The sequence below is a fragment of the Mandrillus leucophaeus genome, unplaced genomic scaffold, assembly GCF_000951045.1.
Source record: "Mandrillus leucophaeus isolate KB7577 unplaced genomic scaffold, Mleu.le_1.0 Scaffold41, whole genome shotgun sequence".
In the NCBI taxonomy this organism is placed as follows: domain Eukaryota; kingdom Metazoa; phylum Chordata; class Mammalia; order Primates; family Cercopithecidae; genus Mandrillus; species Mandrillus leucophaeus.
In genome coordinates, this window is record NW_012104365.1 from 4,063,776 (window position 1) to 4,079,590 (window position 15,815).

The following is a 15,815-nucleotide window of genomic DNA, read 5'->3' on the forward strand; positions in this document are numbered from 1 at the left end:
GGGGCGGGGGGAGGAGGGGTTGTGGAGGTTCAGATTCTGGGGGAAGTTTCCAGGGAGTTTGAAAACAAAAGCGCAGGTCTGCTTCCAGCTTCGGGGCGTGAGAAAAGGTCTGGAGGTGAGGCATTTTGCTGTTAGCTTCCCCCTCTGCAGTGCTGTGAACTCGAGTGGCTGGGAAGCAGTGCTTTGAGGGGGAGACGCAGGCCTCCCTGCCCAGGTGAACCCCCCACCCCACCCCCAGCACTGGCTGTGAGAGTAGCCAGAAAATGGCAAGATTCTCTCCCTGCGGTAGGAAGGAACGATGTAAGCGCATGTCCAGCAAGGCTGCACTATTGGAAATACAGTGAACTCAGAGATGTCAGGGCCCTCGAGGCTGGAGCTGAGGGAGGGGATGTTGGGGAAGGTGGTACCTGGCCCACCCAGTTTGCATCTCACCTAGCTTGGGCTTGTCTCGTTTCCAAGTGGCCTCTGAGTACCTGGTGTGGTCCGGCGTCTGCCTCCTTCTCCTGGGGCCCATGGAGCAGATGCAGCCGCCTTCAGGATTGAGGCTCACGAGCCGCAGCAGAGGGCACCGCCTTCCCTCCCTCCGTCTTCCTCCAAGTGTCCCCATCCTGCACCCTCAGTACCACCTCCAGGCCTTTGCCCAGGACAGCTCCTGTCCCAAAGATGCATCCGCTCTGGGGCTTATCCCTTCTAGCAACCCCTCCAGCCTAGCTCCAGCAGGCAAGCCCAGACCCTCCGCTCTGGTCACTGCAGTCCCTCTGCCACCCAGCCCCTGCACACACTGGGCATGGCCATGAGCCTCCCCGGGCTCCGAGTCTTGCTGGGGTGCAACCCTGCTCCTGACCAAGAACGATGAGGCACCTGTCCTGGGCGCAGGAAGGCTGCACAGGGCAGGGGCTGCATGTCTGTTCTCAGCACCAGAGCGGGCCCCTCCGGAGCAGGGCATGGGCTGCATCTCCTCACCCGCCAGCCAGGTCTTGAGAAGTGCAGGGGTCTGGCAGTAGGGCACATGAAACCCTTCTTGGGATTATACCCTGGTGTGGCAGGCTGGTCTTTCATCCCCACTGCAGCCCCCCCACCCACACTTAGAAGAAAACACAGAGACCTCAGCGTCACGCATGTCTCTCAGCGGTTTCTTATCTCCCTGGAGTCTCTCCTCAAAGCACGAAGGCTCTGATCACCCCACAAAGTCCTCAGGAATCAGCACCAATAAAAAAATACACTTTATTGTGACCTCACAGTTTGCAGGGCAGCGCAGCGGGCACAGGCAGAGGAGCATGCAGAGCACGTGGCACGGGTGCACAGGACATGGCGAAGCGGCCCCTGCCTGGGCACCTCCTCTGGACCACCCCTGCCCGCCTTGGGACCCTCAGGCCCGGCCGGGCCCCCTCCTCCCAACAACCCCCAGAGGTCCTGGCCGAGCAAACAGAGTGGCCAGGGCAGGCTTGGCCGCCAGGGCCAGCATGAGCCCAAAGGCGGGGTGGGCAGAAGCAGCTGGCACAGCTCAGCCGGAAGCCTTAGCAGCGGGAGGAGGGCGTGGGAGCCCACACCTGCCAATCCAGCCCTGAGCTCCTCAGCAATTTTGTCTCTCTTGATTAAACATCCCAGGAACATCAAGTTCACAGACATGTTTTCTTCTTCATCTTTCTGAAAACACCCAGAATGGAAAAGCAGAGAACAGCTTCAAGGTTCCTAGGGCCCCTTGACACTTTGGGGGCAGAGAGAGTCGATGGGAAGACAGGTGAAAGGGCCAGGGCCGAGGCTTATGCAGGAGACAGAAGGCAGCAAAGGCAGTGTCCTGGGCTTGTCCGGGGAGAGGGTCGGTGTGCAGGGGTGTGCAGGTGTGTGCAGGTGTGTGCACGTGCAGAGCGAACTGCTAGGGCAGGAGGCCTGGAGCACACCCAGGCGCTTGCTTTGGGAAGAACACCAGTAACTGCGAAGGGTGGACACCGGCGGGGGGTGGGCAGCATGTCTGAGACCTCCAGACTGTCCCTCCCAGTGGAGCCAGAGTGTTGGGGGCAGGGCCGGCCACCCAGCCTCCAGTCCAGCCAGTGAGGGGCCCTCTGGCCAATCCAGGAAGGTGCCTCCATGGCGGGGCGGGTGGCCCAAGAGAGGCTGCCGTGGCATTAAGAGAGGGCCACAGACACGGCGGGGCTCACCCCTGGGGAACGAGCCAGGTGGGGGGCAGCGGGGCCAGCTGCCCAGGAGACCTGGGCTGAGAGGGGCGTGGCTGAGGGAGGCTCTGGCAGGCCGCTCACTTCCAGCACTGCTCCAGGGAGCTGTGGGGCTGGATTTTGAGCTTCTGGGGGCAGAGCAGCTTGGTGAAGGCTCGGCGGAAGCTGTGATGGCACAGCGGGTAGAGGACAGGGTTGACTGCCGAGTTGGCCCACAGGAGCCAGAAGGAGGTTTCGTACCAGTAGTCAGGGACGCAGTGGCCGTGGCAGGCGGCCCGGATGATCATCAGCAGCGTGTACGGGGCCCAGCAGAGCCCAAAGATGCTCACGATGACGGCCAGTGACTTGGCCACTTTCCTGTCTCGAGACAGCCGGAAGCGCTGGGTGAAGCTCTGGGACACCATCTTCATGCGCTTCTCCAGCGAGGCCGAGGATGCCGACGGCTTGGAGCCCCTCTTGAGTGAGCGCGGCCTCTCAGTGCCCCTCGAGGAGCTGCCGGAGCTGGAGGTGGGTGAGGCTGCGGAGCCGCCCCCACCGCCACCCCCGAGGGCTGTCTCCCCAGCCTCAGCGCCCGCGGCCGCCTCACCCACCCCGTACCGATGCAGCGGCATGGCCTCCCCGTGCCCCTTCTGCCAGCAGCCCCAGCAGCCAGGCGGTGGGGGTGGCGAGGGCTGGGCCTCGGGTGGGGGCTCGGGGCCACCTGCCTCTCGAACCCCATCCAGCCGGAGGCGGGTGCGCCTCTGGATGTTCAGGTAGATGCTGAGATTGAAGAAGGTGACGCTGAGGAAGGGCGTGAAGAACTCCAGGGTGGAGGCCGTGATGAGGAAGTACCAGTTGTAGAAGAACTCAGCGTAGCAGTGGCCCTCAGGGATGGAGCTGCCCCCGGACAGGTACTCCCAGCTCAGGATGGCCGGCCCGTACAGCAGGAAGGCCAGCACCCACACCAGCAGCATCTTCCGCACCGCCCGCCGCGTGTTGCCCTGCTGGGCCCGATATGAGACCTACAGACAGGCAGGCTGGTCAGGGGCGGGGCGGAAGGAGTATTGGACTGGGTGTGCCCCTGCAGCCTGTGGGACCCTGTGTGGGCCATTCCCTCAGCAGGATGCTCCTCCCTTCCCCTCCTGTCCTCCCTCCCTCCTTCTTTCCCCTCTCTTCCCCTAACCCTCCCCACTGGGGTCCCAGGCTAGTGCCCTGCCACACTCAGTGAGAGTCTCAGAAGCTCCCTGGGACCAACCCAAATCCTCACTCTCTGTAGGCTGCCTGTTTACCACCCCTCTACGAGCTGTGAGCTCCCTGAGGGTCCTGTCCTTGGCCCCTGCACCCCTGGGACCAGACTCAGCATGGGCCCCAGACCACACGCGCACACAGCTGTTTCTGACATGATGCATCCTGATCCTGCAAAGGCCCGAGCCATCTCCAGAGGTTGGGGTGGGAGGTCCAGCCCCACTCCTGCGCAGGTGCTCGCACCCCTGGGAGCTGGAAGTGCAGGAATGAAGCCACAAGCTGGCCCACTGCTGGGAGACATCCCCCGCCCCGCCACAGAACAAAGCATCCCAGATCGACATCAGGGCCTCTGGGACAGAACAGGGAGGGAGGGCAGGGCCCTCCCCAGGGCAGAGAGCAACCAGCTGGTGGGGGCAGGGGGCAGGAGGGCCAAGGGATCCCATTGAGGGGTCCCAGGTAGGACAGCTGGAGGAGGAGGACCTGAGAACCCCTGCCACCCTCCCCCACAAGCCTGATGGCGTTTACCTTGGTGAGAGCGGGAGCAATGTTTACAGCTATTGCTAATGAGAGGTGGGCAGAGCACCCCCATGCCAGGCTCTCTGCTTGGCCGCTTTACCCTTCGTGGCAGCTCTCCTTGTGCCCCATGCCTGGTGGCTCCAGGAAAGGAGGGAGAGACCACAGGGGGATGGGCTCAAGAGGACCCCAAACCCATGCTCTTTGCACCCTGTCTCTTGGCCTTTCTAGTCTAGAACGAAACAGCCTGCCCTCAGTCCTGCAGAGGCCCCATAAAGCCCTGTGGAGGTGAGCTGCCAAGGAGATGAGAAGGGGAAGGAGTGACTTCAGCAGCGGCTCCATGGGCTGCATGGCCCTGATACAGGAGCCCGGGTGGGGCAGAGTCCCTGACTCAGGTGGCCGCTCCCACAAAGGGAAATCTGTGGAGCCAGGATCTGCCGCCTGCCTTCCCGGGGCCTGTGTGTGTGTGCACGCTTGCACACACACGCATGTGTGAGGGATGTCACCCAGGGCCTCTGGCCCCAGATCCTCCCGTAACTCTGGGGACTGTGGACCTGCCCCAGGGCGGGGGCTGCAGTGACAGCCCTGCCTTCAGGAACATCTGCACCCAGATTCCCTGCCTCCTGCCTGGGCCAGGACAGTCTGGCTGCAGCCATGGCCCGGAGTGGGCAGCTGGCCATCGAGTGGCCCATGTGTCAGCAGCAAAATCAGTGGGACCAAGCCCACTTCTGCCCACAACTCAGAAGCGGCTGTCCCCACCCTGATGCCTCCCATGGGCGTCCTGACTGTCCCTGCAGGAGTGAGCAGGGGCTCCGCAGCCCGGGACTCACGGCTCGGGTGACCGACAGGAAGCGGTCGTAGCTGATGAGCACGATGTTGAAGGCGGAGGAGGTGCACAGCAGGTAGTCCACCACCAGCCACAGCTTGCAGAGGCCCCGACCGAAGGTCCAGCGGCCGGTCAGCACATAGGGCACATACAGTGGGATGCAGAAGGCGCCTGTGGGGAGTAGGGCCACAGTGGGACCATGCAGCCAGGGGACAGGGGACAGACCGACCTAAGCACAGACACCACGGAACCTGGGCTGCTTTTCTGGGACCAGCCATCCTCATCTTACCGCCCCCTCCACCTGGTGTCAGCCACAAACTCTGCCCTGCCACCAGCCTTCACCCCCACATAGCTCCCAGCACCTCCGGTGTCCCCTGGGCCTGGGAGCAGGAGAGACGATCCAGGCATGGGGAACTCTGGCCACCACAAGACCCCAAGAGCCTGGAGTCGGGACTCCCTGGACTTCTGTCCAGCCCTCCCAGCCCTCAAAGGAGGAAAGAAGACAATTTCCTTCTCCCCTCCCCCCGCTGGACTGCAGCCCCTACCTTGGCGCTGGACAGCCCTCCCTCTCAGCTTAGACACCAGGAAAGGCTTTCCCGGCTGAAAGGGCACTTGGTTGCAGCCGCCAGCCGCCAGCCGCCACTACTACTGCCAAGCGGGCTTGGAGCGTCTGGGAGACGCACCTCACAGCCCCAACAGGTGTCTGGCACTCCAGCCCCCTCCGCGTGCCCCGCCCCCCCAGCCGGCAGCAGAGCCTGGACACGTGAGAGCGCGCTCCTTCCAGCGTCTCCCCCAACCCCCACCTTCCCCACGGTCCCCTCCCCCAACACAGCTCTAAAAATCCCCCTTCCATGTCCCCTCCCCCAGACCTTCTCTAAACCTCCCCACTGCGCCCTCCGCGCGTCCTAAGTCCGCAGCAGCCTTTGTTTGGCTACAGCGCAGGAACCAGGGCTGCACCCGCTGCCTTTGCGCCTTGCGCCTCGCCCAGTGCCTGTGTCCCTTCCCAGGGACATCTCTCTCCAGCCCCTGTCCCGAGGCCTGAGTGGCAAGGAACTTCGCCTGTGCCCCCCACACCATGGGCTCCGGACACCCCCTTCCCAGGCCGGGTCCCCTGCTGGGGCGTGTGCCTGCGGGAGCCACCCAGGTCCGTGCTCCAGTCCCTGTCTCTTATACACATCTAGATGTGTATAAGAGACAGGGCTGGAGCCCAGCCCCTGCGCTCACGGCAGCTGGCTGGGAGCCCGGCCGGGACTTGACCGGGTCTGGGGGCTCGCCTGCGGTCAGCCAGCCCGCGCACTCGGAGCCGGGGTCTGGGTTGCTCGGCCTTTCCCGTGCCCTCGGCCCTGGGGACCCCTACCCAGTCATCATGGGGAGTCCTGGAGCCTGTGGGGACCCGGGGTGGGGGTGGGGGAAACGCCTGCACCCGCGCTCCGGGGAACTTGCCCTGTGGGGCATTTCCTCGGTGCATATTTTGGGAATGTGGGTCTCCGGCGGAAGGAACGTCTGGAGAAGGGATGGGGAGGAGGGGGTCTTGGAAAGCCGGTGCCCAGACCAGGGGTCCGCTCCACCTCCCGTTTGCACGGACTAGGGGTGCCAGCCTCCCTGTGGACAGGGCCCAGTGCAAGGTCCAGGGTGACCTGCAAGGCGCAGGCAGATGTGGAGTTACATAAGGGAAGATGAGGCGCCGCGCGGACCCAGCCGGAGGGGAGCGCGTCTAGCCCGGGTTCCGGCAGCCTCAGGCTGAGGAGGGAGCAGCAAGCCGCTTGGAGTCCAGCCACGGACCCCCGTGGACAGAGGGGCAGTCGCCACTGCAGCGGACAGACCAGGTCACTGCACTCAGGGCGCAGGTGGTGGCTGTGTCAGCGCCTGTGGGAAGTGATGGGGGAGGAGAGGAGAGGTGGCAGGAGGGAGCGCCCCCACTACCAGACACATGCGCTCAGATACACCGGGTCAAGGACAGATTCCGCCTGAAACACTCAGGGCAGACAGACAGACATGCCCACACTCAGATACACAGACACCCACAGGCCAGGGAAGCAGCCACCAGAGCCAGGCTGGAGACCCACCAACAGTAAGACACACATCAGACAGCAGGCAGGGAGGGAGCTGAGCCCCAGGAGAGGGAAGCAGCAACTCCGCTCTGTCGCCAGCCGAAGGCAACCCTGGTGCCTCAAAGATGGCAGAGTGCTCGTGTCTGGGGGAGGGGCTGCAGAGGGGACCCCAGGCACTGACGTGCACCGTCAATCCCCTACTTATAGCAGCTTCCCCATCCTGTGGGGACCTACCCCTTCCCCTCACCCCAAGTGGCGCTTCACAAACTTTGGGGAGAGAGGGGCTGGGATTCCTCTGTTGCCACCTCAGGGCTGACTGCAGAGAGGAACCCCCAGACCAGTGGCCCCAGCCAGCCCACTATTCCATGGCTTCTAGGAGTCTGCTCTGAGGGGAGGGGTTCGGCTTCCCTCTCTGACTACTCGATTGTACTCATCCCACTCCACCTGCAAACCCTCTCCTCATATTGGCTCCCCCAGGTTCCCTGCACCTCACCCTAACTCACCCAGTGAGGAGGGGCTGTGCCTGGACCAGGGAAAAGTTTTCAAAGGGAAAAGTTCATGGAACTGGGCAGCAAGGGGCAGCCCTGCTGCAGCCCTTGACTCTGTCCCCACCCAAACCAGCAACTTCTTGTTGAGTGAACTCCTCCCCAAGCCCTTCTCCTCCCCAAGTACCCACTGAGGCTGCAGGAGATGGCATTGGGTGGGGGTTAAGAGGGGGGCCTGGCTCTCTCCTTCCCTGGCTGGAGCCTCAGTGTCCCCATCTTGGAATGGGGAATATAAATTGGAGCCCAAACAGAACCAACGATGAAGGGGTCTGGAGGCCGGCCCAGTCATTCTCCCTCCCCACCCCTCCTCCCCTGTCATCCACAGCTGCCCAGGCTTCCCCGTGAACTGACCAGCCCTGGAGAGCCTGGGCAGTGCCGGCCTGGGCCAGACGACCCAGACAGAAGGGGCTTTCATGGTGTTTTCTCTGCCCCACAGCCTCAGGGGGGACAGCTCAGCTCACACCTGCCCCACAGCTGTTCTGAAACCCCTGCGGAGGCTGCACCAAGACCCAGGGGCCCATGGAATCTGGACCCACAGGCGGGGAATCCCACACAGCATGGCATCGGCCAGGAGACCCATTTCTGCAGCCCATCACCACAGTGGTGACACATATCCATCACATGCCTGTGGGTCACCTCAGGGCACCCTCGTGGGAAGTCAGAAGGAGGCCCCGGGGTTCAACTCCTGGCAGTGGGGACCCAGCTGTGTGACCCCGGGTGAGTTACCAAACTTCTCTGAGCTGCTGTAAATGGAGGCTGCCTGGAGAGGAGAGGGCCTGGCTTGGCCCCGAGGTCTGATCATGACCGTGGCTGGCGGCCGTGAACGCCCCCTATCGACCAGACTCGGTGGGAGTGCTTGGTATCTGACCTCACCAGCCCCTGCAAGGCCATAAAGTTGGGCAGGACTTGCCACCCTGCAGCGCTGGTGAGCCCCTTGCCCGAGGTCACACAGGCCCACCCCCTCCCATGGCCACATGTCCAGCCCAACCTGAGGTCAGCAAGCGCACCAGGGTGACCAGCAGCCATGCGAGAGGCCCATGTCCTTGCCCAAACAGGAGGGCAGTGTCCTCTGGGCTGGAGCCTGATGCGGCCACAGCAATGCAGAGTGCATGTGCTGGTCCCTGTGTAGCCTGTCTAGCCCTGGGAGGCTCTGTCCCAGGGAGCGGCTATGTTGTGTACCTTGTGATGAAAAAAGAAAGTGACCAGGGGAGACCATCCCTGGATTCATGGGCAGAGGCCAATGTCCCGTCAGGCTGGTCCGGGCAGGGGAGAAAAAGGACTAGAGATGGAGACAGGAGCTCTGGGTCAGAGCCATGTGGATGGCCAAGTGACTATGGGCCTAGCTTGTTGGTTTCGTATCACAAGCAAACACCCACCAGAAGCCATCCACCCTGAAGACATGACATTAGCAAGCCGCTGTCATTGGCCACCCTCGAACTGGGATGTTCAAGGTGAGTGCAGTGAGGCCCCATTGAGTGCAGTGGCCACCCTGGAGGCTATGTGTGGGCCGAAGGGCACCGACCCCCACCTCCCAAGGCCCATCTGCTGCTGCTGCCTCTGAATGTCTGACCGCCAACAAGGGTTCAACACCCAGCCCCAAGTAGGGGACATTCTCTGAGGACAGCAAATAGCTGCTGGCGAACTGGCTCCATGGGTCCCCTTCCCCTAGTCCTCATGGGCCACAGACCTGCTCTGGGTGTGGCCTCTCTTGCCTGTTGAGCCTACCCTGCAATCCAGGGGCCTATGGACTCCAGATCCACAGGCAGAGACTCCTACAGTGTGGCATCTGGCCAGGGGACCCTCTTCCCAGGAAGTCGGAGCCAGCATGGCCCCCTGGCCATGGGCCCACCAGGGTCTGGCCTGCCACACCACCCAGGAGCAGCCTCCGGAGGCACACCAGCCCGGGGCACTCACCTTTGAGGCTGGCGCTGCCCTGCAGACAAGGATGACAGAGCAGAGACCTTTCCATGGTGCCACGTCTACCAACAAGAAGACTATAGGCCTTCAGGACCAGGGAAGGAGCAGGAGGGGCCCCGTCTGGCATCCATCAGGGGAATCCATGCTTTCCAAACTCTGGGCTCTGTAGGGCTCAAGCTTCTCCTCTCTGAGGCACACTGGGGATACACTGGGGATGGCTCACTGGGGATGGACCTGCTCACTGGGGATACAGCTGTGGATGGCTCCCAGGCACTTTGAGCTCCTGAGCTCCAGCAGACAAGACGAGGAGCCACCTTTCTGTCAGGGTGAGTGGCCCTGATCAGCAGGAGGAGGTGGGGCCGCTGTTTTCAGAACAGGAGGGTGGGAGGGGCTGAGTGTGAGACTCAGGGCCCTCTTGGGCGCCACGGCACCCCCTGGCCCGATTGTTTCTGTGCATGGACAAGTGCGGCCACCCCAGCCTGAGAAAGTCCAGTGGCCAGGGCGCAGGGAAGGAGCGTGAGCCTCCAGGACCTGCAGTGGCCACAGCCGAGGTGGGAGAGTGCAGGACGGAGGGAGGGAACGCATGCCAGGTGGGGCCCCAGCTCAGCTGCCCCTGTGCCCTGACCCCCGATCCTTCACAGGCCTCACCCCAACACATCTCTCTACCTCCCGTGCTGTCTCGGCATCTGCTTCCTGGAGGACCCACCTGGACACGGCCCAGGTTCCAATTTTGAAAGGGTGGCCAGGGAGCTTCCACTGAGGAGACACATGAGCAAAGGGGGAACAGAGGGAGGTGGATATTGGAGGGAGCAGAGTTCCAGGAAGGGGAACAGCAGGAGTGAAGGGCAAGGGGTGAACCACGTTCGTGTTCCAGGGACGACGAGGAAGCTCATGCGGCTGGAGCTCGGGCGGGGGCATGGGAAGTGCGTTCCAGGGGCAGGTCTTGTAGCCCCTTGAGCTGCTGCAAGGATGCTGGTGTTTTCTTGGACAGGTGCTCCAGGAGGGCCTGGGGAACACTTTTACGGGATCCCCTGACTGCATTGGAGAGTGGTCTCTAGGTGGATGAGGGCAGAGAGACCACAGGGGAGGCGTTGCAAGACTCCAGGTGGGAGGCGATGGTGGCGGTGGCAGTGGGGGCAGGCAGACCTGGGCGGATTGTGACGTGGGTTGGCATGTGGGGTATGAGAGGGCAGAGGAGGCGAGGGGCCCAGCCCAACTCCATCATTTGGGCTCAAACGCCTCAAAGGAGGTGCTGACAATGAACCAGAGGGAGAGGTTTGGGGGACGAAGAGGTGCCCTGTTGAGGGTGTCGAGGTTGAGCTGCCACGTGGATGTTCAAGAGATGAGACTGGTCAAATGGGCAGTCAGGGGCTGGGATGAGAGGAGCTCTGGGCTGGCGGCCATGCTGGTGTCACAGCAGCGGACAGCAGGATGCTGTCCCATCACCCTGTGCCGTCGGGAGGGCAGCTCTGCCACCAGCATCTCTGGTGCCCAGAAAAGACCCTTCTTTTTGGAGCCGATGGTGTGCCCAGGTGCTGTCCCTGCAGTGCTCTGTCTCTGCTGCATGGGGACACAGCTGCTGGTGAGTAATACGGGGGTGAGGCGCAGGGCCGCCAGGGCCAGTGCAGGACAATTGTCCTGCTGGTTACAGCCAAGGCACCTGTGGGGGTCTGGGGCCAGCACTGTGCCGCCTCTTCCAAGGAACCCATATTTGCTTTCTCTCTTCCTGCAGGAGCTCATTTGAATTTGGGAATGTAAATTTTTCTTTTTTTGTTCCATGCCTTTTTTTCCCCCGTGACATTCTGAGCCAGCTCCGGGTGCATCCTGACGAGCTCAGGGCCTGGGTGTGACAAGAATGGCGTCTGAGGCCACCGACTTGGAATAAAAAGTTGAGTCTGGTTTACCTGCCTTTGCAGACCAGACAGAATTGGGCTCAAGGCTTCGGTGGTGGGAAGGACAGAGAGAACGGGAGAGCCAGATATTAGTTGCTATAGTTTGGTTGAAAGTGACAGAGCCCAACTCCAAAGGGCCTAAGGACAAGGAGCATGTGCTGTTTTCTGTGCCCACGAAGTCCAGGGCAGTGAGTTTCAGGCACAGCTGCATCTGGGCTCAAGTACAGCTGCTCCCTCCATCTCATCTTATCCTGTGTGCGCTTCAACCTCAGGCAGAGAGTATCTTCCTGAGGTCTCTCCCTGCAGCTCCAAGTGACTCCCCTGTCCCCTCCTCCATCCCCAGGCAGGAAAGGAGGCTGCCTTTCAGCTAACAGAACCCCAGGATCAGTCACTTTGGCCTGGCATTGGCCTGACTCAGGCAATCGTGATGCCTGAGCTCACAACAGTGGAGTCAAACCCTGGCTGAGGATGCATGAGAAGTGGAGGGGGAGTCGTGGTGGTCATCCCTGCAGCTGCCTTGGGGTCCCTGTGAGGAGCCCCTGCTTAATCTCCTAGCAATGCCTCAGGGGTCCAAGCGCCATCCTGCTGGGACAGGGGGCCTGGGCACAGACAGCCTGGCCGTGGTGGGGGTGGTGGGGAAAGTGTGACTGCAGAGATGACCCTGTCTCAGGGCATCTGTGTCTCTCGATGCCTGGCTCCTGTGAGAAGTGAGGCTGAGAGAGCGGGCAGAGGGGCAGTGACGGGTGATGGCAGCTTGGCAGGTCTCAAGGGGCCCAGGCAGGATGGCTGTAGAGCCAGCCGTGGTCCATCCATAGGAAGAAAGCCTGCAGGCCCCTCGGGGTCTGCTCCCTGCTCACCCAGGGCTGATACAGCCAGCTTAAGGGACAGGGTCGCAGGCTGGGCATGGAGGCTCATGCCTGTACTCCCAACACTTCAGGAGGCCAAGGCAGGAGGATTGCTTGAGGCCAGGAGCCCAAGACCAGCCTGGGCAACATAGAGAGACCCCGTCTCTACAAAAAATAAATAAAGAGGCAGGGTCACACCCACACCACAGGCCAGGACAGCAGCCCCCAGAAAACCAAGCTCCAATCACACCTCAGCTCTTCCTGCTGAGCCCGGGGGCCTGCTGAGCCCCGGAGCCTGGGTCCGAGGGCAGAGGTTGGGGCAGGGAGAGTGAAGAACTGAATGGAGCCTGACCCAGCACTCTTCCCTCCTAAGGATGGCGCCTGGTGGAGACATCAAGCACGAGAGAAGGGGTGATCCTAGGAGGGCTCCCTGGTGGAGGTGGTGCCTGCAGGAGGTCTTGAGGACCCAGGTCTGATCCGAGGGTCAACAGCCCGGTGAGTGCAGAGGCTGCCGGAGAAACTGGAGGAATGAAAAATCTTTGCCTGAGGAAAGGAGCTCCTACCTCCCCAGAAAGTCCCTCCGTGTGAACCAGACTGTTGCTGGCGCGCAGTGTGCACCTCCCAGGGCTGGCTGAGAAGTATTTGCTGAATGAATGGAACAGATTGCATCTGTGCAGCCTCCCTCCGTGGGCTAAGAATGAAGACGTGATAGAGAAAACAGAAAAGAAGACAGAAAGCAGAACGGTCTCCACTGTGCTTTTCCAGAACCCTCCGAAGGACCAAGAGGGCTCCAGAGCATCTGGGACCTGGCCCCAAACCCAAGTCCAGCTGTGGGGGGCCCAGCCACAGCCCGGGAGCCCTCACCCCATCCCTAAGAGCATTTGGTGGGACCTCCTGTGGCTATAATCCAGCAGAGCAGCACTGCCTGGGGGTCTCCGAGCCAAACCCAGGCCATGAGCCCCCATCCCTGCCAGTGCCTGGGGGTGAATCAGGCCCTGAACAGTGGTAAGTGTCAAGCCAGGGGGCCGCTGGGCCAGACCAGAAGTAGGGACAGGCCCTGGGGAAGGGGGATGTCTGGAACCTCAAACTGGTTGGCATCCAGCTCCTCCTGCTTCCCATGCCAGGGTGCCCTGAAACCCTGCCGGTGTCTGCCCCGAACACCTTGCCTACCCCCTCAGCCTACGTCCCAGCAGTGGGGACCAGGCTTGGTGACCCTGGTCCATCCTGCAGACCCCCAGCCAGGGCGCAAGGCTAGGCAGGCCAGCCCGGGGCCACGTGCTCCCGACTGCTCCACACACGGGCCGGTGGGGCCCTCCCCTCCAGCAGCTGAGGTCAGCACAGGCAGGTGCCTGGTGGATCTAGTGGAGGGCGACAGACAAGAACGTGGGGCATGTGGCCGGCACACACTGCCCAGGGCTGCTGGAGGGCTAGCCCCATCTCTGTCCACCCCCTGCCTCCCGCCTAGGTGGGGCAGTCTGTCTGGGGAGGAAGCAAGGATGGCCACGGGGCGGGCACACTGGAGGCCCGGGGTGAGTACTGGGCAGGCCGGCCCCCGTCCGGCTGCTGCCTGGATCCACTCTTGGTGTAAGGCTCTCGGTGTAAGGCTGAGAGGCCGGCTTTACCCTGGAATCTGAAGCCTGGTGGGGAGGTGGCCCCTCCTCCTCCCTCTGTCCCCGCCTCCTGTACCTCCATGCCCCTCCCCAGACACACGCCCCTCAGGCTCCGCCCCACCTGGCACCTGCCCCCGTGGGTGCCTCCTCCCAGAAGCCTTCAGGGTTACTCCAGGTCTTCCCATTGCCTGTGCTGTTCCCGGAGCTGCTGACCATTGTTCCAGGTAGTTTATGCTCTCACCCCTAGGGCAAACACAGCCCCGACCCTCCTGGAGCCCTGGGCCCTCTTCCCCTGCAGAAGGTCGGAAAGAGGCGCCCGGTGGAGGGGCTGAGCCGTGCAGGTGGGCTCAGGGAGCCTAGTCCTGGCGGAGGAGTCTGGGCCCTACGAGGACGAGGACGGAGATGGGGACAGGGACGGGACGGCCCTCTCTATTGACTCCCTGGAGTCCTCCAGATCCAGGGCAGCTCCTGGGGAACTGGTGCCTGCTGGAGAAACTAACCCAGATTTGATCAGATGCTGGGGCTGGGATCCAGTGAATGTGGGCGCGCCCCTGTGTCCCGGGTGAGGAAGGATGGGGGCTCCCAAGAAGCAGGCAAGGGATGCATGCGTGTGCGTGCGTGGGTCTATGTGCCTGTCAATGTACACGACTGTGTGCATCCGGGTATGTCTGTGCGTGTCTCTCTGGGCTATGTGTGTGTGCACATGCGTCTGTGAGTCTGTGGGTGTGTCTGAGGGTGTTTGGTGCGAGCTGTGAGAGAGGTATTAGGAGGAAACTGACAGTGTCCCCTTCCGCCCTGCAAGGGACAGGTCAGGGTGGGAGAAACAGTCCCTCCCTCCACAAAGCCCTGAGCCAGGGCAGGGGTCGAGAATTGCTCTAGAGGCAGACCCCCCTTCCCCTGGGTCTGGGCACGAATCACTGTCACTTGCTGCCCGCACGCCTTTCCATACACACTCACTCACACACCCACACTCGCACTCACACACACACTCAACACTCATCCCACACCCCCCCACACACACTCATCCCACACACACTCAAATACACACTCATCCCACACACACTCATCCCACGCACTCAACACTCTCACACACACACACTCAACACTCACACACTCATCCTATGCACACACACACTCATCACACACAAACACAGGCTCATCCCCCCACACTCACACACATCCCACACACTCAACACTCATACACTCATCCCACACATACACTCACACACTCAACACTCATCCCACACACATACTCAATGCACACTCAACACATTCATCCCACACACACACACTCATCCCACACACTCAAATACACACTCATCCCACACACTCAGCACACACACATTCATCCCACGTGCATACACATTCATCACACACAAACACACGCTCATCCCCCACACACTCACTCATCCCACACACACACACACTCATCCTCCAAACACACTCATCCCACACAGACTCAACACTCACACATTCATCCCATACACACACACTCATCTCATACACACACACTCAACAAACACACTCATCCCACACACACTCACACACTCATCCCACACACACTCATCCCACAAACACACAAAGACTCACACTCACATTCATACTTCCCTCCATTCCACACACACACTCACACTCAAACACATACACACTTCCCTTCAATTCTACACACACACTCAAACACATACTTAGACATTTCCCCCTTCCACACACACACACACACTTCCCCTCAATTCCACACACACATACACACTTCCCCATTCTACACACACACTCACTCTCACACACACACTTCCCCTCAATTCCACACACAAAACACTTCCCCCATTCCACACTCACACACTCACACATACACACTTCCCCCATTCCACACACACACTCACTCTCACACACACTTCCCCCTCAATTCCACACACACACACACACTGCCCCATTCCACACTCACACACTTACAAACACATACACATTTCCCCCATTCCACACACACACCTCCCCCTCAATTCCACACACACACACACACACACACACTGCCCCATTCCACACTCACACAATCACAAACACGTACACACTTCCCCATTACACACACACACGCCTCCCCCTCAATTCCACAAACACACACTCACACTCAAACAGTACACACTTCCCCCATTCCACACACACACACTCTCACACACTTCTCAATTCCACACACACATACACTTCCCCCATTCCACACACACAC

At 61.2% G+C, this 15,815-nt stretch overlaps 1 protein-coding gene across 1 annotated transcript in view; it reads right to left on the reverse strand.

Annotated features, from left to right (window-relative positions):
* Positions 1-1,619: 1,619 nt before the first annotated feature.
* HRH3 (histamine receptor H3) overlaps positions 1,620-15,815 on the reverse strand; it is a 15,610-nt gene continuing 1,414 nt past the window's right edge. The window contains exons 3-5 of the mRNA XM_011992421.1: positions 4,742-4,908; positions 2,259-3,175; positions 1,620-1,647 (exon numbers count right to left, since the gene is read on the reverse strand). Of these exons, the coding sequence (XP_011847811.1) occupies positions 1,620-1,647; positions 2,259-3,175; positions 4,742-4,908 (1,112 nt within the window). The remainder of the gene's footprint in view (positions 1,648-2,258; positions 3,176-4,741; positions 4,909-15,815) is intronic.